At 42.7% G+C, this 23,603-nt stretch overlaps 1 protein-coding gene and 1 long non-coding RNA gene across 3 annotated transcripts in view; one reads left to right on the top strand and one right to left on the bottom strand.

Annotated features, from left to right (window-relative positions):
- Positions 1 to 2,575: 2,575 nt before the first annotated feature.
- LOC150008222 (uncharacterized) lies at positions 2,576 to 3,238 on the bottom strand. The gene is made up of 2 exons (XR_016511105.1): positions 2,968 to 3,238; positions 2,576 to 2,869 (listed from the first exon to the last, which is right to left on the bottom strand). It is a non-coding gene; the product is annotated as an uncharacterized LOC150008222 (long non-coding RNA).
- A 1,098-nt stretch (positions 3,239 to 4,336) lies between these two features.
- The window catches only part of NPR3 (natriuretic peptide receptor 3), a 70,402-nt gene continuing 51,135 nt past the window's right edge, over positions 4,337 to 23,603 (top strand). Inside the window, exons 1-2 of one of the 2 annotated variants that reach the window (XM_090276191.1) lie at positions 4,337 to 5,102; positions 14,184 to 14,306. In XM_090276191.1, the coding sequence (XP_090132317.1) occupies positions 4,352 to 5,102; positions 14,184 to 14,306 (874 nt within the window). In that variant the 5' untranslated portion in view covers positions 4,337 to 4,351. The remainder of the gene's footprint in view (positions 5,103 to 14,183; positions 14,307 to 23,603) is intronic. The other variant, XM_090276190.1, reaches the window with a different exon arrangement.

Raw genomic sequence — 23,603 nt, 5'->3', positions numbered from 1 at the left:
TTTAAATGTACCTTCTCAAATCCTTTCTGGAATAATGCAGTGTACAACCAAATAAGCCGATTAAATACAGTCAATTTTGGTGTGTGTGAAATTTTAATTCAGATTATTGGCGTTCATTGATTTTTCTCCCATGTCTTGAATGGTCCCTCTAAGATGCCAACTGTATATTTAAAATAAAATCTCAACACTCATTACATTATAGAAATGCTCTTGAGTTATGTGTAATATTCTTTCATCTTTTCTGCCTCTAGGGGGAAGTGTGTTTTCAACAATTTGGTCCCCAGAAGGTATTTTCTTTGTAGGCTACAGGCTTCACAGGGACATTCTCCAGTGTGACTTCAGGGATGATTTTACAGGGAGAAGAGATTCTCTTTGAAAACCTGCAAGGGCTTTTGCTTGAGAGTGGCCACCAGGATTCTGAGGGAGAAAGTCATACAGTCACAGTTGGTGGAGAAAACTATGACAGCATTTCTAACACATTTCAAAGAATCACATGTTGAGATTCCCTATATAATGATGTTTTTCCTGGTAGCAGAGGGATAAATATACACTGGTTCCATTTTATAGAGCTAAAAAACTAATAATTGAATACTTCATAGAAAATGTGCCACCTTATTTTAGGAACTTAAAGTTTAAAAAATATGGTTTGTGGATATGGATGAAAACATTTCTAAGTCTTATAAAAAGTATTAGTTTCTGTCACATCATGTTTAGGGCTAACATTGTCTTTAGGCTTTCATTTGGCTATTTTATCTTGCAGCATTACTCTGTAATTCTTTTGTTTTCATTCAGCAATCGTAGCCTGAAAGAATGCACTTAGTGAACGGGTTAGCAATTCGTTGAGTGTTAAAAAAAGTGTCCCCTCCTTTTTTTTCCATTTCAGTATTTTACAGATTGGAAAGGAACAGTATTTTAAAATTGAGTCTAAAGGATGAGTTACTTTCTTTTTTCCCTTTTTTCCTTTCTGGGTTTTACTCATTTTCATGATTATAATGTTTAAAAATTCTATTATAAAATATTAGCAATCTTACTGTGTTGTACATTCTGAAAACTTCACACAAAAATAAAATTTTGATATAAAGAATGTTATTACTTAAAGAGAAAATTAGCTTTGTTCCCTCTTTTACATGGTGTAATCGGTGGGACAGGCTTTATTTCGAATCCAATTCCACATGACAATATTCTCAGGAGATGAAGAATGATTAAAATACCATTTATATTCTTTGGGCCTCAATTCTTTAACTAGAGAGTGCTGGGTGTCAGGCTGGGTGACTCCTAAAGTCTTTTCCAGCTTTAAGATCGCAGAACTCCTGACATTCATAATATTTACACAAACTTCCAGCTGCTTGGGAAAAAAATCTAAATTGGTGAGAAGTGAACTCATAATATTAAAACCTGTATATTTAGATTACTTGGTGGGTCGTCTTATACTCCGTTGCCCATTTTCATTGAAAAAACTTCGGGAGAAAATCCTAATTTTTGCTTTTTGGAAGATTTTAAAGGGTGATCTGAGCACCAGCAAGAGCAGTAACCTGGCGTTTCTGGTTCTGCTGTGCAGTGGTGCAGGGGCTCTTTCTGTCCGCAGCCTGGTTTGTCGGTGCTCTAGAGTGACAAGCTGGAAGAACTCTAATCCAAAGGCCACCGAGAGGCCGATACCCAAACGTCAACTCACTGCCCTGCGTGTGACCCTCGACTCCCCGGGCAGCGCCTGCGAGGGGGAGAGGCATTCCAGCCCAGTGCCACCGAAATCCCAGACTCCGGAATAAGCCCATGCTCCCCAGCGTGCAGAATCGTATCGCCATTGGCCGGTGCTCCTCGGACACATGGCAGAGCCCGCAGTAATAGGAAACCCTGGTTCCTTGACGTTTCCTGGCAACCAGTTTGCAAATCCACTAAAACCCTTGGATTTAGCCATTGTTCTCTCTCTCTCTCTTCCTTCCTTCCTTCTTTCTTTTCCTCGTTCTCTCTTTCCTTCCTCCTCTCCCTCCCTCCTCTCTTCCTCTCTTCCTAGGAGTTCAGGGAGGATTTAATTGCTGTGAAGCTCTAAATTTCAGTTTCCACGGTGTGCTTATTACCTTGTCCCTGGATTTAAATTTTGTACAGATAGATGCCTCTTTTGCTCCTGGTTAGCAGCCCTAACGAAATAAATGAAAGTTCTCTTACGAGTCAGAGGTTCCTACATCAGGAGTCACAGTGCAAAATCTGAAGTGTAAATGATCCAGAGGATAAAAAGTTAGCCATAATTACATTTTCGGTTCCAGAAAGACCTCTAAGGAAGGTTCTAGTAACGGCGGTGGGTGCTGATGCCTGAAATTGCCACATCTCTGGAGACCCCAATTTGCCTATTCACGGCCATGAACGAGAGCCAGGGCGACTGCTCTTTCGGGCCTCGGCGTTTAAGCAAACAAACAAACAAACAAACAAACAAACAAACAAACAAACAAGAAAATGCCTGGGACTGGGGCACCAGGGATAACAGTTGGGTTCAAGTTTCTGCCGAAAGAGGGCGTTAGTCTAAGACTAATACATACTTGTTGACACAACGCCCAGCAGTCAAATGAAAGACATTTTAAAACATTTTCAATTTATTTTAATTTGTGGGGCTTAAGTTTCAGAATTCTGTCCAATGTAGCACGTTCACATCGCAAATGGCCGTGTGTTAGTTACCACATTGAGAGGGTCAAGTTCCATTCGGACCTGCCCTGCAACGCGGCGGACTCCTCTGGCTACGGACCTCTCGGCGGCCGTTTCCACCCTCGTCTCCACTGCGGCTGTGGCTGTGACCAGTGGCAGGACTGGGTCTCGGAGGAAGGACCTTCCCGGGCACTGCAGAATCCAGAGCACAGTCTCGCGCGCTCCCGAGGAGACGCTGTTGGATTTCCGAGCGTTCGGGTTGGAGCGGAGCATGCGCCTGCACGCAGGGGACTCTCGGGGTAACAATTTGGGGAGGTCTCTTTATTTAGTTACCTGGTTTAGCAAACAAAGCTCGGCGGACCTCTTGGAGATGCTTCTCAGGCTTTTTGTCACCTCCAGAAGCCGAACTTTTCACTCGCCTTTGGGAGCAACAAGTTTCGCTTTTCTGCTCGCAGTACGCCTGCAGAGGGTCTGTGCGCCGGGACACGGGGATCCCCGCAGCGCAGTGACTCTAGCACTAACCCTTGCTCCGCAGAGGGAGGGGGCCAACGCTGGGCTGGGGAAGAAGGGGTGCGACTAACGCCCCAGCAAGCAGGGCGTTCGAGGTCTGCGATCTAGCTTCCCGCACAGGGTCCATGGTCCGTGTTCCCTTACCTTGCGCCAGGGGACAGGGAAGGTCGCGTGCCTGCCCCGAGTTTGCGCGTCCGGAAAGAACGTGGCCTGACTGAGAAAGAGGTGAGAGCGAACCGGACCTACGGATTTTTGCACCGAAACTACCAGTTTTTAGGACCACCCCTTTCTCTAATCCTGTTGTTTATTTTTGCATGATGTGAACGTGCCTGCGCGCATTTCTGTACTTTCGAAAGCATTTCCTTTTTAAAAGCCCAATGCTGGAGAGAGCGTTCCTGTGTTGGGCCAGGGATAGGCGGGGACCCCGGAGGCGGTGCGGTGCAGTGTGGTGGGCTCTCCTGTGGGTGCAGACATGGGCTACTGTGGCTTTAAGGAAAAGGCCGAGGGCTAGCGAGGAGTAGGGATTAGGGACAGGGGTGGGATGGGAAGGGAAGGGGTGCGGGGAGGAGCCCTGATGTAAGAATGTTAATGAGAGGCTCCCCCAGCCCAGCCCCCACCACTCCCCACCCCCACCTCCCCACCCGCTGGAAATACAGGCCCGTCCTTGGCGCGCCATGTGTGGTAACATGCTCCGCCGCTGCCACGCTATTTAAACGCTGGTTATGGATCCAGGAACCGGCGCGAATCAATGAGATCAAACGCGAGGGAGATGCACCGTCAATTACAAGCACTTGGACAAGTCTAACTTTTTTTCTTTTACAAATATGCTTTCAAAAGCTACCTTAGCAACGCCCAAATAGAAGCAACCTCTAAGCAAAATAGTATATATAAAGGGAGGGCGAATATATATATTTATAATAAGTATATATAAATATTTACAGGAGTACAGGTTTACACCCCGTGAACTTTTTCTTCTTTTTCTGGTCTTTCTTTCCTTTTTTTTTTTTTTTTTTTTTTTAAACGAGTGACATTGTAAAGAAGGACTCTTCTCTATGTTTTGGCGAGTTAGAGAAGGGGGTATTTTATTTTCTTAGAGCGTCCAAGGGGGCGCAGGGACCTCGGAGAGAAGAGTGGGGAGGAAAAAGGAAGGGTGGGTGGGGGGCAGAGGACGAGTCGGCAGTGAGGGCAGGCACTTTGCTGCGGCACGATGCCGTCCCTGCTGGTGCTGACTTTCTCCTCGTGCGTCCTGCTTGGCTGGGCGTTGCTAGCCGGCAGCGCGGGTGGCGGCAGGGGCGAGGGCCCGGGCAGCGGGCGCCGGGAGAGAGAGGCGCTACCCCCGCAGAAGATCGAGGTGCTGGTGCTGTTGCCCCAAGACGACTCGTACCTGTTCTCCTTGGCCCGAGTGCGGCCGGCCATCGAATACGCGCTGCGCAGCGTGGAGGGCAACGGGACTGGGCAGCGTCTTCTGCCACCCGGCACTCGCTTCCAGGTGGCCTATGAAGACTCAGATTGCGGCAACCGCGCGCTCTTCAGCCTGGTGGACCGCGTGGCAGCGGCGCGGGGCGCCAAGCCCGACCTCATCCTCGGGCCGGTGTGCGAATACGCGGCGGCGCCGGTGGCCCGGCTTGCGTCGCACTGGGACCTGCCCATGCTGTCGGCCGGGGCACTGGCCGCCGGCTTCCAGCACAAGGACACGGAATACTCGCATCTCACGCGCGTGTCGCCCGCTTACGCCAAGATGGGCGAGATGATGCTCGCCCTATTCCGCCACCACCAGTGGAGCCGCGCCGCGCTGTTGTACAGCGATGACAAGCTGGAGCGGAACTGCTATTTCACCCTCGAGGGGGTCCACGAGGTCTTCCAGGAGGAAGGTTTGCACACATCCTCCTACAGTTTCGATGAGACCAAAGACTTGGACCTGGACGACATCGTGCGCTACATCCAGGCCAGTGAGCGAGGTGAGCGGGAGGGGACTCTGGGCCCCTGCGGGTGGTAATCCAACCACTCTCTGTGGCTCCCCCTACACACCCATCGCTCCTGTGTGGACCCCACTTCCCCTCTGCGGCACCAAGGACTGGGAGGGCGGGTGTGTGGGGACTCGCCCGCGTGTGCTCTGTCAGGCTGCCACGACCTTTAATCATCATCCATCGCTGCCCCGGGGTGTACGTAGAAGGTCCCGGGGACGTGATGGAGCCTGGGGGAGGGGCGTCTTACTTGCAGCTTCGACAGGTGCTGTCAAACCGCCTGCGTTTTTTCTTCCTCGCTCCCCCTTGCCTGCACCTGGCTAGCGATTAGGGGCGCACTCCCAATTAGGGGCGCAATCCCGGTGCCCTGCTCCGACTAGGATCTGAAAGCATGCGGAGGCCGAAAGAACTTGTTGCCCTGTCCTTTCCAGATGTGCGCCCCCTCCTAGCGCGGAAGCGTGTGTGCGGACTCACTACAGCCCGTGCGCAACCGAACGGCTAGCTTGGGTCTCCGGGTTTCCCCAGCTACTCCTTCCACAGATTCCAACTTTCTTTTAAAGGCTCATTTACCGCCCTTCTCATTCCTTCCACGGCCCCTCCAGCCTCTTATGAACGAGCTTCTGTGGTTTCCACTAAAAATGCCTTGCTGTGTCTGGACTTAGGCGACACTCACTTCCCCGGGTGTGTTGGGCATCGCGGTCTCTAAAGCGTGGGGAAGGAGGCTCTGCGGGAGCTCGCTCTGGAGAAGCGGGTGCTGAACCTCCTTTCCACGTGCTCCCCAAGTTTTCTCTGCGGGTCTGTAAGGGTTTGACTAAGCACCAGACTGGACGAAGAGCTCAAGGTTGAGGGTGGTGGCCATGGCTACGGGGAGTGGGAGGAGAAGCGGGCAGTGGTGGATACATAATCACGAAAGCCCCCAATGTGGTTCATTTCACTGCAGAATAGATTGCGAGAATGGCGGGATGAGATCACAGCAAAATGCAGTTCCCTCCCTCCCGGTGTCAGGTTTGGGGTGCACAGAGCTGGAGGAATCCGCCTTTGCTCCGGCTGGCGCCTGGATTGTGAATAATGCAATCGCAGCAGAACTCCCCACAACCCCACGCCGGGAGTGGAGACCGAAGTGGAGAGGGGCTGAGCCAGGTGCGGGGCTAGCCCACGACTTGGCAAGGCAGGGGAGCTGGGCGCTGGCTGCGAGAGAGAACGCAACCGGAGGCTGAAGGTATCAGGAACAGGTGAGAGTGGGCAGGGGAGCCCTGGAGGCTGGCACTGCGGCCACCTCGGACTCGTAGTGAACGCACTTTGCCGAGCGAGGAGGCGGGAGGTGTTGACAGTGGAGATGAGTGGCCAAGTTTTGAGCTTTCGAACTCTAGGCTGTCTGCGCCGAATTCCTGCCAGCTAAGCAGGCGGGGCGCGCGGGCTTCGCTGATTATGAAAAAGGGTACTTGTATCCAACGGCTGCGGATTCGCCCCGCCCCGCCCCACTGAGAAACCCTCATGTACTTCTTATCCCCTAGTCCCCAGGTTACTGCAGACCCTTGCAGACCTCGGGTTGCTCTGGCTCCCGGAACCCGAGGTTTCGGCTCTGGGCTTTCCAGGGCCCTGGGCTAGGAGTTGGAGACTTCCCAGGGCTAACTGGGGATGGGGGTGTGTCCCCCTACCCGCGAGATCCGAGGTCTGCCAACGCGTCTGTGCTGCTGCTGCTCGGAAGGGCTGGGATCAGGGCCGAGGGGCTCTGTCATTTCAGATGAGGGCAGATCATGGCCACGGCCACGGGGCCCCTCAGCCTCACAGAGGCGGTTGAGGGGAGGGAGCAGGGAGGGCAACGTTGCCCCAGGGAGCCTGGGGCTTCAGAGGGCTGGGACGATAGTCTGCTGCTGCAGATTAGTTTTTAAATTCCAAAAGCCTCTTAGATGTTCCCAGTCTCTTTGATTTTTTTTTTTTTTCTTCCAAGTTTGAATTTAGTGGCAAAAGTTTTCTTGGCTGACCTGTATATTTTACAGGTGACGAAGATTACCATTCCTACTCTAAAGAATATTTCCAACAGTGACTGGGCAGACATTCAGAAATACAAAATAGTTTCTCCCCTAAGTCCTCCTTTCCTCCCTGAAATTACCTAGCCTCAGGAGAAGAAGTTGCTTAATAACACAGTTCTCTGTGGGGATCTTTTACCTTTTGCTAATCACTGATACTTTACTATAAGCAGTTAATGGGTTAGATTGGGGTTCAGTGGAGTTTGATTTCCATTGTCTTTGTTCTGGCTCAGGCATTCACTGGAGAGGGAGCTTGGGCTGCTACTAAATCGCATTTCTCCAGGATCCTCAGATAAAGTGGGGGGTAGTGGGGACATCCCCATCTTAGGGATGCTGGGAGGATTAAAGGAGCTAACACATGGAATGCGCTGAAACAGTGCCAGGCGCACCAGTGCTCAGGAAACGTGTGGTTTTATTAGAGTGGTTATTAGTTTATAGATATGAAAATCACCTGTACTAGAAGGTGAGGCCCTGTCCTGGGGAAAGAACCCTGGGGAGAGAAGCAGACGTTCTAGATTTGGCACCTCCATTCAGCAGCTGCGTGGCCTGAGCAAGTCACTTACCTCTTCTGAGGCTCAATTTCCTCCTCTGATAAACAGTGAGTTTGCATGAGAATCAGACCCCTTCAGACTGATGTTCAATGGTTCTGATCTGTGCTCACTCAAGTGTAAAAATGTAATTGACTGGGTTTTTGTATTTTAAAATTCTATATTAAACATCATAGAGAGTCTCTACCTCCCCTTTTGGAGATAACATTTTCAGCACTTTCTTGAGACTTAAGTTTGTGTTTGAAATCAGATCACAATTTTTTAGAAAAATTTTATTTATTTATTTTTAGTTAGAAGGGAAGGGAAGGAGAAACAGAGGGAGAGAAATACTGATGGATGTGTTGCCCAACAAGGGACCAAACTTGTGACCCAAGCATGTGCCCTGACCAGGAATCAAACCAGTGACCTTTTGGTTTGCATGCCCAACCAACTGAGCCACACCAGCCAGAGCCAGATCACACATTTTTGAATCGCTGAAAGGGGAAAAACTGAGAATGACACTGTCTCAAATAGTAATATGACTAAAAATTCATTTGGCTTTGTGTTGTACTGCAGAAAGAAAAACTAAGGGATATTAACTATTCTTTCATTTTAGGGGTTTACCATTGAAGTCAATAATTAAAAAATTTTTTCTCTCATGTCTTTAGCCAACATATAATATCACTGAAATACCCACATCTGAACATGTTATTTAAAGAAAAAAGATCTTTTTTTTTAAAATCAATTCAATTATGCAGTCAACTAACTACTGCCCTAAATATTCTACACTCAGTGATAAATTTATTTGTAAAAAGGCAAGTTTAAAAATATTTTTTCAAGCAACAAAAGTCAGCAGTTGCTTTGTCTATATATGATACAGAACTAGAAGTGTTTTACATATAACATTTTATGTGAAGAACTGTAGAGTTACCTTATTATTTATTAATAATGTCATCAATATGGGCCTGCATAACAATTGTAGAGATATGAGTATAGAGTCACTTATTTTTAGAATTAGGCTGGGGGAAATGACCCAGTGGTTGATCAGCAGAATTTTAAAGCAAAGAACCCATGATTAAGTGAAATAATTAACACACAGAGGAGAAAAAAGCAGCACTGTAGGCTGCCCTGTGGAAATTCTAAAAATCTTTGGAGTAGACAGAACTTTATGAACAACAAAAATAAAGGTGCAACCTCTATTCTGCAAAGAAAACCCCTTGCTATGTAGTGTAGAAACAGCCAGAGAAATGGTTTTTCTTAAAAACAGATTTTATTTTTATGAAAGTTATACAGCTATGTAGTTTAAAAAGAAAATTACATGTGTCATTAGGAACAAGAATTTCCCGTCTCCTACTCCCCATTTCTCACTTCCCAGAGACAACTATTTTTCACTTTTGTAGCTGTTTCTGTAGGCATTTGACCTCATACCTCTAAATCACATGTTAGTTTTGATTTTTTCAGTTTTAGGTTTTATCTCTTGCCATCCCAGTGGAAGATGCTGATTTAGTTCCCTTCTACTCCCTGTTAACCACACACTCAAGCTTTCCTTCTAGTCATCCTTCCAATATGATTGTATTATAACTTTTGGTTAGCTCAGCACTATTTAGTGTCTACATTATTATTACTTTCTAAATGCTATTTGTAGTTGAGCCATATAGGCTACTACGATGACATTTCCTTTCTTGCCCTACTTGTTTTCCTTGGGGTTAAAAAAGTCTATTTTTGTTTGTTTGCTTAGTTTCTTATGGACATATAACTAAATCATCTACCAATGTTATATTTTAAGTCTCCTGAGCTGCTCCAGTTTAGTTGTTTTCTAAACATGGCTGCACAGTTGTAATTCTGGGCTCTTTCTTCAACATCCTCCTACAACTTCCACCCCCCTCTCTCCAACTAGATTCTTCTGTGTTGTTTATTGGTTCATACTCTTGTTTTGATGGAGCACATCCTCCAGGAGCTTTCCCAGAAAGGATAAATGAGAGCTAAAGTTTCAGACTATCAATGACTGAAAATTTCTTTATCTGACCATTATATGCAATTATAGAATTCTAGGTATGAAATTATTTTCTCTCAAAATTTGAAGGATTATCTTTTAAATTCTAATGTTGCTATTAGGAAGCTAGAATTGATTCAGCTTCTTTACCTATTGTTTATTGTATTTTTTTTCCTGGAAATTTTAAGACTATGTTTGGTGTTTCCAATGTTTTTACATTCCATTGTGATATATTTTTATGCCAGTATTTTATTTTACACACTTGAAGATATTGAAGGGTAGGCCTCTTCAATCCAGAAACGGATGTCTTTTAGTTCTGGGAAGATTTCTTAAATTATTTCTTTTTTAATCTTATCCCCTTCATTTTCTCTTTCTAGAATTTGGTTTATTTGAATGTTAGATCTCCTGGATTGACACCCTACTTTTCTTATCCCTTTTCTCCTATTTACTCCCTGTCTTAAAAGATTTTTTTTCTCCTACTTAGATATTTGACTGTTCCCAAAGTGACTATTGAGATTTGGTTTTTCATTTCTGCTATCATAGTTTCAATTTGCAGAACATGGCACATCTTGCTTTGCTCCTGTATAGTCACATCCCCTTTCTCTTCCAGGTTTAGATTTAAATGGAAGATGGATGTAGGAGTCATACAGACAATATGAAAATACTGTTTTTACTCTTGATAAAACCTATTAAGAGAACATGGAATTAGATCTGCTGCCAAAGGGGCTGCTTGTTACTTTCTCTCAGAATTAGGCAGGTTCATTCACCAAATTACAGATCAGCTGTTCAGCTGCAGATCCCCCTCCAGGACAGGCCCCTTACCATATGACACAAATCACCCATACTGTATGCTTTCTGAAAGCAGACACATCTCAAAGAGAAAGGAAGAAGGGCTGAGGCCAGTGTGCCCAGTTTTTTCTTTCAGACTCACCAATCAGACAGTTCACTCATTTTCCTCTGGGGAGTGGGGGTAGGGAGGGGTAAATGAAGGCACATTGAGAGATGAGTGTCACCTTTTTAGAGGTTGCTCCAAATGGAAACCTGAGACTGGGGAAAGGTATGCATACCCCCAGCTCGGGTATGCTTCCTGGAATGATTTTGGGTTTCTGAATTTACTTTTATAGCCACCTCTGCACTTTTCTCTGCAGTTCTTAGAGTGATGGCAAGAACGTGCTGCAGGAGTGAGAAGCCTCTTACAGAAGACACTGGGGGAATCAGGTAGTGGAGGATGACAGGGAATATTGCAAGTTCTTTGACAAGTTGGAGAAAATAGAGCAGAAGGACAAAGTCTATTCAGAAACCTAGAATCAGACCACTCCCTTTTAGAATTTTAGCAAATTGAGCCCCCAATTAGTATTTATATGTTTAAATACACTTAAATACAAATGAAACTGTCTTCGTCGACATCCACTTAAGCAGTTTCTAGGATTAGCTGGTGCTCTTTTCTCCTCTAGAACCCTTATTGACTCTTGGTGAGTTCTGGCAGGTAGTTCACTTCTCCTGAGTATGACTGCAGACCTTTCACACTTGTCCACATACTTTCCAAGAGCTGTCCCCAAATCTGTTTATGCCAGTTGTGCTTATTTTAAGTATGCAGTTTAATGAGTTATGTAAACTGATGAAACATGAGTAGGAAGAGAATGCTATTTTAATGAAAACTATTTTAATCTTCTGATAGACTATATCAAGGCAAGTAGCTAAAAATACTTGCTGTTGAATTAGGCTTGAATGAAACAACCGTGAGACTAGGGATTATCCTACAAATCCAGAAGGATTCTACACTCTGATTGCATCGTCAGCATCTTTAAGTACTTGCTCCAACTTAAACTGAACCATAATGTGCATTATGGGTTTGTTTTATGCAAGGAAAACAATACCCTATCCATGAACTTGGAAGTTAAAGACTCCTTTTGAGAGTTAAACCTCATGGTCAAAACACAATGGATAAGGTCTAAAATAATCAAAGTCTGCTCAGATAGACACAATGCCACTTGGGTCACTCTTGCTCAGTCCAAATAGGTACTGGACTTAAAGAAAGAATGTGTCAATCAGAGGACTTGGTCTTGATAGTGATAGGGATAGAGAGATGGAGGTGAACCAGGACTGAAAAATTAAAAAAAGAAGTGACAGAGAGGCTAGTGTTGGACAGAGCCCAGCCAGGACTTAAGGCAGCTTGTGCTCTGGCCTGAGGACTCAGCCTGTTTGGTCCTGGGCCGGATATATATCTCTTAGATGGACGCTTAGGATTGTCAAGCCCTGATGCTTTTAGATGCCTGAATCATTCAGCTGACTTTCCTGATTCTGATTTCATTCTCACTAACACCCCAATCCTAGGTACATGCTGACACAAATAAAACTCGAGAAATTTTGGTCCTCATTGAATTTCAGCAATCTGCATTTTAGATTTTCTAAAAATATTTGAGTTATGTTATTGGGACTTTGTTTTCAAGCAATGACTCTACTATTTATGTGCTGACAGAATGAGGTTCTGTGTCTGGGGATTTAGAGGCAGACTTTGGACTATGATTAATTGATCAAAAAATGATGACGGCTGCCTGGCAGACCATCTGCCCGAGTCTACTGGACCCTCCTGGAGATGCCCCCTCTTGGAATCCACACTCTTCAAACTTGTCCAGCTTCTGCCCCTTATTGGCTATTTTGTGGGACACCTTGGCTCTTTTTAGTTTAAGGGACTAGAATTAAAACAGTGCGAAAACAAGGGTCTAAGTCCTAATGAGTAACAAGGCATTTCTTGGAAAGCTTCCTACTGAGCTATCTTGGAATTTCATTATGTAACCTAAATACATAACTATATTTCCGGCCACAAACAACACCTACTCCAGCAGTGATAGCTCTTTATGAGTTTTGTATTGTTTGAAAACAAATTTCTCCAGAGCTTTTGGCCTGTACATGGAGCTCCTTTGCACTAAGGAATGTCAGAGTCATGATCTAACACTAAACGAAGGTTGCAGTAAATGAAACATCAACAAGCCCTAACCCTCCGCGTGGGTTGCCAAGACAGCTTTGGCACCACGTGAAGTTTGCTTTATGTCTTTCAGCACCCATGCTTTTACAAAGAGCATACACATCTCCGAGAGCTGGCATGCACTCTGATAACATGGGTACAGCACCCAGGCCTCTCCAGGTCTCTCCTCCGTGTCTGCAGCAAAACACCATGGTCCCCGGCATGGGGACAAGGGTCATAAACAATGATCAGATTAATTGGGTTAACGGCCAGGTCCCCACTTCACTCCAGCCTGTTGAAGCTCTTATGAGGCAGGCAACAATATTCTGGGGCTGCTTAAAGCCTGTCAAACCCGACAGTGTGGCTATAAACTGAGAGAACATGGGCAGGGACCCGGAATTTCATTACTCTTTCCCTATGTGTGCTGAGACAGCTTGAGAGAAATTTTCAGAATTAAGACAGGAGAAAGCCTGTGCCACTCACTGCGTCTTCTGATTTGCTAAATGAAAGGTCTCCCTAAAACCATTCAGTTTGCTTTTTCAGGAAAATGTATTTACCCTGCGATTAAGTAAAAAAGCAGTTGACACTCCTCACTGTCTTATTTTGGGCAAATCTGGTGATTCTTACAAAGTATTTTTGAAAACTGTTTTAGACTTTTGGAAAAGATGTAAGAAATTATATGGAAAAAACCTCTGTATAGACGTCACCCAGATTTTTATCAATTGTTAACATTCTGCTTTATCATTCTAAACCTCTCCCTTCCCTCTCCCCTCCTCTCTTTTCCCCTCCCTTCTCTTCCCTTCTCCTTCCCGCCCCTCCCCATCCCTCTCCAAATATATGCACATATATATCACACACAAATATTACTATCTTTTTTATGAACTTCTTGAAAGCAAGCACAGCCATCATGCTCCCTGACCTCTAAATACTTGTGTGTCTCCTAAGAAAAAGGATATTCACTTATATATCCACAGTAGAATTATGAAAAGCAAAAATATTAACACAAATGTAATACTATTATCTAATTTACAGACCTTATTCAAATCTCTCCAGTTGTCTCAATAATTGATAGCCATTCTTTTATTATTATTTTTTTAAGGTCCGGGATCCAACCCAGGATCACATATGGCACCGAGTTTTCTGTCCCTTTAAGTGTCTTTTAGTCTAGAACATTTCCTTAGCCTGTCTTTGTTTTTCATGAAATAGACCATTTCAAAAAGCACAGGCCAACTCTTCTACAGACTGTTCCCAAGCTGGATTTGCAGTTGCATCCTCCTGATTAGCTTTGGGTTGCCCATTTTGACGGTTTTGGTCCTGGGTGTGTGACATCAGGAGACTCAGGAATCTGTTCCCCTGGTTGGTAACACTGGCTCCCGTCCCTTGCTTATGGTGACATCCACTAGCTTTCTCCACTGTAAAGTTACTCTTCGGCCTCTGCGTAGCTATTGTAACATGTAATTTGTGAGGATGCTTTAGGATGGTTTAAGTACCCTGTTCCTTGTCAGCCGCCCCCCACTGGTTTCAGCATCTCACGCATGTCGTTTGCTCCTCCCTCCCCAGTGGTCATCATGTGTGCGAGTGGCGACACGGTCCGGGGCATCATGCTGGCGGCGCACAGACACGGGATGACCAGCGGAGACTACGCCTTCTTCAACATCGAGCTCTTCAACAGTTCCTCCTACGGTAACTCAGCGTCCAGCCGCGCTCCCCTCCCGCGGCTGGGGGGTCAGGAGGGGTCACAAAGAGCCAGCAGTGTGAGTTACGAACACAGATTCGATTTCCGTAGCTAGGATTTTGGAAATCTGTGATTCGGAACATGGTCACGACTTCTCCTAAGTTCCCAAGTTTTTCTTCTCTGAGAACCCAGATAGAGGAAAACCAACCCAAACCAAACCCAAACCCAAACCACCTCCTGTGCTCCTGTGATGCCAAGGGATTTGTCTCCAAATGGTCATAAATCCAGGCCCTAAAGGCCCCTCCCTAGTGTGTTTCCAGCTGTGGGTTGCCTCTGTGATTGACTATTGGAATAATTTTAGTGAGATTTGGGCAGCATTTTTTGTTGTTGTTTATATTTTTATTTTTGATTTAATCTTTATTGGATTTTTTCCATTACCATTTAGTCCCTTTATGCCCCCCTCCCCCCTAGCAATCAACACACTGTTGTCCAGGTCCATGAGTCCTTTTTCTCTTTTGCTCAGTCCCTCCACCCCCTAAGCTCCCCTCCTACTAGCTATCATCCTGCTCTGCATCTATGGGTCTATTTTTCTTGTTAGTTCAGTTTGTTCATTCCGCATATGAGTGAAATAATATGGTATTTGTCTTTTTCTGACTGGCTTATTTCACTTAGCATGATGTTCTCCAGGTCCGTCCATACTGTGCAAAGAGTAAAATTTTCTTCTATTTTACGACTGAGTAGTATTCCAATGTGTAAGTGTCCCATAGTTGTTTTATCCACTCATCTATTGGTGGACACTTGGCCTGCTTTCATATCTTGGTGATTATAAATACGTTGCAATGAACATAGGGGTGCTTATGTTCTTTCAAAATAGTGTTCTGGGTTCCTTTGGATATATTCCCAGAAGTAGGATTGCTGGGTCAAAAGGCAGACACATTTTTAATTTTTTGAGGTAACTCCACACTGCTTTCCATAGTCGCTGCACCAGTCTGCATTCCCACCAACAGTGCAGGAGGGTTCCCCTTTCTCCATATCCGCACCAGCACTTGTTGCTTGTTGATTTATTGATGATGGCCATCCTGACAGGTGCGAGATGGTATCCCATTGTGGTTTTAATTTGCATTTCTCTGATGGTTAGTGACATTGAGTAACTTTCATATGTCTATTCGTCATCTGTATGTCCTCTTTGGAGAAGTGTCTACTCAGGTCCTTTGCCTACTTTTTAATTGGGCTCTTTGTTTTTTTGGTGTTAAGTTTTGTAAGTATTTTATATATTTTGAATATTAACCCCTTATCAGATGTATTGGCAAATATGTTCTCCCATTCTGTGGGTTGTCTTTTTATTTTGTTGATGGTCTCCTTTGCTGTACAAAACCTTTTCAGTTTGATGTAGTCCCATTTGTTTATTTTTTCTTTTGTTTCCCTTGCCTGGGGAGATGTATTGGATAAAAAATATCTATGAGCAGTGTCTGAGATCTTGTTTCCTGTGTTTCCTTCTAGAGTTTTTATGGTTTCTGGCCTAACATTTAAGTCTTTGATCCATTTTGAATTTATTCTTGTGTGTGGTATAAGAAGGTGGTCTAGTTTCATTTTCCTCATGTATCTGTCCAATTTTCTCAACACCATGTATTGAATAAACTATCTTTAGCCCGTTGTATGTGCTTGCTTCCTCTGTTGAACATTAATTGACTATAAAGGTGGGGGTTTATTTCTGGGTTCTCTATTCTGTTCCATTGATCTATGTGTCTGTTTTTATGCCAGTACCAGGCTGTTTTGATTACTATGGCCTTGTAGTATAGTTTGCTATTAGGTAGAATGATTCCTCCAACTTTGTTCTTCTTTCTCAGGATTGCTGTTACTATGCAGGGCCTTTTGTGGTTCCATATAAAGTTTTAAAATATTTGTTCTAGTTCTATAAATAGGTCATTGGAATCTTTATAGGAATTGCATTGAATCTATAGATTGCTGTGGGTAGTATGGACATTTTAATGATGTTAATTCTTCCTATCCATGAACATGATATGTGCTTCCACTTATTTGCATCTTCTTCTATTTATTTCTTCAGTGTCTTATAATTTTCCAAGTACAGGTCTTTTACCTCCTTGGTTAGGTTTATTCCTAGGTATCTTATTCTTTCTGTAGGAATTGTGAATGGGATTGTTTTCTTAATTTCCCTTTCTGTTATTTCACTATTGGCACATAAAAATGCAATTGATTTTTGGGTATTGATTTTGTTTTCTGCTACTTTGCTGAATTCATTTATTAGATTTAGTAGTTTCTTGGTGGAATCTTTGGGGTTCTCTATGTACAGTATCATGTCATCTGCAAATAAGATAGCTTTTGTTTGTTGGAAAATTTTTGATTACTGCTTCAATTTCAGTAGGTGTAATCTGTCTATTCAGATTCTCTGTTTCTTCCTGATTTATTTTTAGAAAATTGTATCTTTAATGAATTTATCCATTTAGTTAGTCCAGGTTGTCCAGTTTGTTGGCATATAATTGTTTGCAATATTTTCTTAGAATCTTTTGTATTTCTTTGGTGTCAGTTGTTATTTCTCTTCTTTTATTTCTGATTTTATTTATTTGGGTCCTTTCTCTTTTTTTCTTGATGAGTCTGATTAAAGGTTTGTCAATCTTGTTTACCTTTTCAAAGAGCCAGCTCTGGGATTTGTTGATCTTTTGTATCATTTTTTTAGACCTTATTTTGTTTATTTCTGGTCTAATCTTCATTATTTTTTCCTTCTACTCACTTCAGGCTTTGTTTGTTGTTCTCTTTCACGTTCCTTTAAGTGTGAAGTTAGATAGTTCACTTGAGGTTTTTTTTTTTTTTTTAAGATAGGCCTGTGAATTTCCCTCTTAGGATGGCTTTCCCAGTGTCCCACAGATTTTGGATTGTTGTGTCCTCATTTTCATTTGTCTCAAAGTATCTTTTAATTTCTTCTGTGACCTCATTGTTAACCCATTCATTGGTTAATAACATGTTAATTAGCTTCCATGTCTTTGCATGTTTTTCAGTATTCTTGTGATTGATTTCTAGTTTCATAGCATTGTGGTCAGAGAAGATGCTTGATACAATTTCAATCTCCTTAAATTTATTGAGACTTGTTTTGTGTCCTAACATGTGGTCTATCCTAGAAAACATTCCATGTGCACTTGAAAAGTATGTATATTCTGCTGCTTTGGGGTGAAATGCTCTGAAGATATCAATTAAATCCATTTGATTTAATGTGTCATTTAAGGTTGCTGTCTCCTTGTTGATTTTCTGCCTGTAAGATCTATTCATTTAAGTCAATGGGGTGTTAAAATCCCCAACTATGATCATATTTCTGTCTGTCTCTCCCTTTATGTTCATCAAGATTTGCTTTACATATTTTTAAAAAATAATTTATTTATTTGTTTGTTTATTTTAGTTTTAGAGAGAGGGGAAAGGAGAAAGAGAGGGAGAGAAATATCACTGTGTGGTTGTCTCTCACTCGCGCCCCCGACTGGGGACCTGACATGCAACCTAGTCATGTGCCCTGACTGGGAATTGAACCAACAACAGTTGGTTCGCAGGCCGACGCTCAATCCACTGAGCCACAGCAGCCAGGGCCTTTGCTTTATATATAAGGTGATCCTATGTTGAGTGCATAAATGTTTGCTAGGGTTATATCATCTTGTTGAATTATTCCCTTTATCATTATGTAGTGACCTTCTTTGTCTCTTACTACAGCCTTGGTTTTAAAGTCTATTTTGTCAGATATAAGTACTGCTACCCCAGCTCTTTTTCTTTTTCATTTGCATGAAATATCTTTTTCCAACCCTTTACTTTTAGTCCGTGTGTATCTTTCAATCTGAGATTGGTCTCTTGGAGGCAGTATATATATTGGTTTCTTATCCATTCATCTATCCTCTGTCTTTTGGTTGGAGCATTTAATCCATTCACATTTAAGTTGATTATTGATAGATGCATATGTAGTGCCATTTTATTGTTAGACTGTCTTCCTTTTTTTTTTTCCTTTCTCTTTTTCTTCTTAAAGCCATCCCTTTAACATTTGTTGCAGTACTGGTTTGATGTTAACAAACACCTTTCATTTTTTCTTGTCCAGGAAGCTCCTTATTTCTCCTTCAATTTTAAATTATAGACTTGCTGGGTAAAGTAGCCTTGGTTGTAGGTCCTTCATTTTCATCACCTTGACTATTTCACATCACTCCCTTCTGGCCTGAAATGTTTCTGTTGAATAATCAGATGCCAGTCTAATTGGTGCTCCCTTGTAGGTAACTCCCTGCTTTTCTTTTGCAGCTTTTATGATTCTCTCCTGGTCTGTAAGCCTTTTTGGGTCCAATTTATTTGAGACTCTCTGAGCTTCTTGGACTTGTATCACTTTTTCCTTCACCAGATTAGGGAAGTTTTTGGTCATTATTTCTTCAAATACATTCTTGATCCCTTGCTTGCTCTCTTCTCCTTCCCATGATGCAGATGTTGTTACGCTTCATGTTGTCCAAAATGTTTCTTAAACTCACCTCATTAAAAAAATTTTTTTTTCCTTTTGCTGCTCTGCGTGGGTATTTTTTTCTGCCTTGTCTGCTAAACCACTGATTCTATTCTCTGCTTCATCTAACCTACTGTTTATTCCTTCAGTGTATCATTTATTTCAAATGTTGCATTCTTTATTTCTGAGTGGTCCTTTTTTATGGTTTCTATGTCTTTTTTTCATGCTCTTGAATATCCTTATAGTCATTACTCTAAACTTCATCTGATAAATTGATTGCCTCCATTTCATCTAGTTCTTCTGGAAAATTCACTTGTTCTTTTATTTGGGGTCTGTTTCTTTGTCTTCCCATTTTGGCTGCTTTGTATTTTCCACCTTAGTTGTTCAACCAATCAGCCACTAAACTGATCAGTTGTTAATATAATCAAGCCAAAAGCAGCCTTGCTTCTGAACAACAGGGGGGGGAGGCAGAGTAATTCCTGCAGAAGCGGGTATTGCTTCCCCTCAAGCTGATACCATTCAGAGAGAAGTGCTCTGCCTGAGACCAATGGCTCCTGCCGTATGGGGACTGACTCAGCACAGGGATCCTGGTGACTGCTCCCCCAGTTCTGTCCCCAAAGCCACCTTTCCCAGACTTACCTCAAGCATCTCTAGTCCACTCTGCCCTCCCTTTGTCGGTGACCAGGGTAAGTGGCTGGAAAAAAATTTTTTTGTGTTTTGTCCCTTACAGAGACTCTCTGTGACTCCAGCCATCTGTCCTTGGCAGAAACCCTGCTGCTTTTCACAGCTGGATGTTATCCGGGTTCCTTTCCAGCTCTGGTGCTACAGGCTGAGGAACCCATCTTAGGTTTTAGACCCCACACGTCTCAGGGGGAACCTTCTGGCCACTAAGAAATATCCCTCTGGCACTTCAGCTACCACCCATGGGAGCCCAGCCAGCCCTATTGCACCTCCTTTGTACTCCCTACTAGTCACATTGTGGTGAAGTGGTTTCTTTTGTCTATTCATGGTCATAAGGCAGTGTTCAGTTGGTTATTCAGGATGCTTTCTCTACAATTTAGTTGTAATTCCAGCTTGGTCCTGGGAGGAGGCTAGTGTAGCTCCCACTTACCCCTCCACGATCTTGGATCCCTGGGCAGCATTTTTAATAGAATGGAATAGACTAGAATATATCAATATAATAGAATAGAATATGTTAAAGTGTGTCACATGGAGCATATATATTGTTTCAGAAAACATTTATTTTAGTGATATGATTATGTGTTTGTATGTATATTTTTATGCATGTTACCCATATGTTTGTAATGGGCCACAATTACTGTAAACTGAAGTACAACACTTTGAAAGTCACTGCTCTCAGAGCCCCATCATTTCTGATGATTGCTCCTTATGCTTCTCCCATATAGATGTTCAGGAGCCATCAACATATAGGATTGAAAGCATTTAATTTCTTAAAATGGATCTGGGGAAGTTTTCAGGGTACCTGTGATGGAGGGTGTTTAAGAAGTTCATTGAGTTCACAGGTACAAAACATTTCCCCCAAACATGGTTAAGGCTCTGTCTGAAGTAGACACTGTCAGGCCATGGTCCATTTTCTCAGATGCTATTCTTTGGCAGTTGAGGAGCACTGGAACTGTGTGTCACAAATGGCCTACTCATGCAGAGCTCCTCTTCCCAGCTCTGGCTGTTGAGATAGAGTTAGACAGGATCTGAACCTTACAACACACACCTCAGTTTCCTGCTTTGATATCCTGGTTTAGTTAAGCAATAGATAATTGTGCATAAATAGACAGTAAAACACATGTCTCATGGGGAATCGAGAAAAGTTGGTGAAACAAAAGTTGCCACTGCTTCCTTATAGTGGATAAAATTGGAGAATTGAGGCTTTCAGGATAAATACCTGGTGTTTTCCTCCTTGCATGATTGTCTTCCCCCTAGTTTTTTCACAAGCAGAGTGGCAGTTTCACGTCTTCACAAAAGATCAGAATGTAATTGCATTATTGTTGGTGATATTGAATTCATTGAGATAGTGACAGAGACTGGTGAAAAATGAAGAAAACATTTATTCTGAATTTTGCAAGTTGGCAGCTGCAAACATAGGGTCTGGAGGCAATGCATGTGAATGCACATTATAAACGGGCAAATGCAATACAAATATTAGGTGCTGGCATTCCTTTCTTCTACAGTTAAAGCTTGTCTTACTTTTCCCTGGTCATTTCAATACATGAGTATTATAGAAAATTTGGGAAACATAGAAAAGCACAGGGAAGAAAATAAGTTACCATAATTCTGTTACCCAGATAAAAGTACACTGATAATATTTCAAAGTATGTTCATCACCCATGTGTGTGTGTATGTGTGTGTATATACACACAAAAATATTTTGTGTATATATATTTTGTGTGTGTGTATATATAGACACAAAATATTTTGTATATATATATATTTTGTGTATATATATATATATACACAAAAATATTTTGTGTATATATATGTATATATATACACACACAAAGTATTTTAAAATAAAATTGCTCTATTTATAGTATGGATACACAATCTTTTATAATGTTGACATGCCATCTTTACTTTTTCAGTCTCCTGTTTTTAAATGTTTGTGCTGTTCCCAGCTTTTTGCTCTAAGAACGTGGCTATATTGAGTTGCCCTGAGTGTACATGCACACACGCATATTTATTCTGTCAGATAAATTTCTAAAGGTATATTTTCTAGGTCAAAAGTTATATACATTTAATTTTTGATAGATATTGCCAAGTTGTCTTTTAGAGAGGTTTATCAACGTATACTTTTGCAATGATGTATGAGATTGTCTGTTTTCCTACATCCCTGTCAACCTTGTATCACCTAACTTTTAAATTATTTTATTAATTTTAATTTATTTTTATGTCCATAAGCAATGATTTGCATTTTTCTTCATTTGAATTCTGCAACACTCTTGTTGAGTTCATTCTTAGGTATTTTATGTTTTCCAGTTATTATTATGAACATGGTCTTTTCCAACTGCCTTTTGTAACTGTAGTTGTTATATAGAAATCTATGAGTTTTGCTTATTTTTTTGCAAGAATTCCACATATTAAACCCATGTTTCAATAGTTTTTATGTCATTTTTAAGTAACAAATTTTCCCTTTATTCTGATAGTTAACATTTTATTTTTTTCTTTTCTGATTGCATTGACAATTTCCAGAATAATATTATATAGCAATGGTGATACTTTAATTTCTGACTTTTTGTCTTTAAGTACACATACATGTATATGACTTATTGTTGGTGATTTTGAGCCAATTTTTTAAAAAAGATTTTATTTATTTATTTATTTTAGAGAGAGGAGAAGGGATAGAGGAAGAGAGGAAGAGAAACATCAATGTGTGGTTGTCTCTCATGTACCCCCAACTGGGGACCTGGCCTGCAACCCAGGCATGTGCCCTGACTGGGAATTGAACTGGGGACCCTTTGGTTCACAGGCTGGCACTCAATCTACTGAGCCAGGTTTGGGCCGACATTTAAAGCTTATTTTTCTGAGTTCACTTTTTCTGCTTCTTGGAAAATTACGTAGTTATACAGTGCACAGTGTGCTTTTCTACAACCTATAAAGTATCCTCAGTGTTTCGGGATTAGATTTCCTTTTTTTTCCTTTTTAAGCCTCATTGCTCAGGTTTTGAGCTCAGGCATCAGTCTGCTTGAGAGTATGTGCCATGCACTAGCTCTTGGCACATGGTTGTGACCTTGCCCTCTCATGCAAGCCCTAGTTTTCTCTAATGGTAATAATAATAGTATTTACCACATGGTGTCAGGCTGAGTAATAAATGAGATGATGTATGTGAAATACTTAGCAAGCTTCTTGAGTCGTTGTCGTCGGCGGCAGCCGTCCGTCTCGAGAGATGATGGTGTAGCTTCTTAAGAGTCTATCTGCACCGCCGAGAATGGCTGTGCAGTCTGACTCGGGAGTGACACGGTATCTGTCTCCTCCCGTGTTGAATCGACATCTTGCGATGACACTGGAGTGTCCTCTCCAGTGAAGCTGAAGCTACAGAGCCTGGGCAGGGTGATATGGAGGGTCTGCTGTTGCCCATGCAGCAGACCCCCCCCTCTCTTCGCAGCTGAAGGGTCCAAGGGAAAGACGGAGTCAATACAGCTTGGCTTCAGGTGCGCCGCAGGAGTTGCCGGTGTTGACTACAACGTCAAACCGCCTTAGGGACTCCGGCTCCGGATTTTCTGTCGGGGTTTACTCCCTTAGCCTTTCCCCTGAAGAGGTATGCCGCAAGGCAGCGGAGGTTTTTTGGAGTCAGAGTTTTCCTTCTCTGATGTGCCCTGACTGGAAGATCGAACCAGCGACACTTAGCTCGCAGGCCGACACTCAATACTCAAGCTTCTTGAGTATTTAATTAATATTAGCTATATTTATTATTAGTCTTAGTTTACTTCGACTATTACACATGGAACTTTCAAAATAAGTTAAGTTTGCACCCTTTTCTGTGGTATAGTTTCAGAGATTGATTTAGGTAATACATTGTTATCAAATTAACTGACTTTTATCTAATACATCCTAAAGACCGGGAGGCATTGGGAATTATATCTGCAGGCAAATAACCAAGACGCCCAACAATAGTGATTTAAACAAATGTAGAGGTCTATTCTCTCACCTGTAAGAAATCCTGGGCAGGCATGGTGGTTCCATCATGTCACCAGGGATCCAAACATCTGCTGTTCCACTCACTCAGTCTCAGTGAATGGCTTCCATCCTCAAGGACACAAGGTGATTGCTAGGGCTCCAGGGATCGTGTCTTAATTCTAGTCAAGACAAAGAGGGGAAGATG

Source organism: Furipterus horrens, unplaced genomic scaffold, assembly GCF_987537825.1.
Source record: "Furipterus horrens unplaced genomic scaffold, mFurHor1.1.pri manual_scaffold_5, whole genome shotgun sequence".
NCBI lineage: Eukaryota > Metazoa > Chordata > Mammalia > Chiroptera > Furipteridae > Furipterus > Furipterus horrens.
The sequence above is the reverse complement of the archived record's forward strand: the minus strand, read 5'-3'. Positions and strand labels throughout refer to the sequence as shown.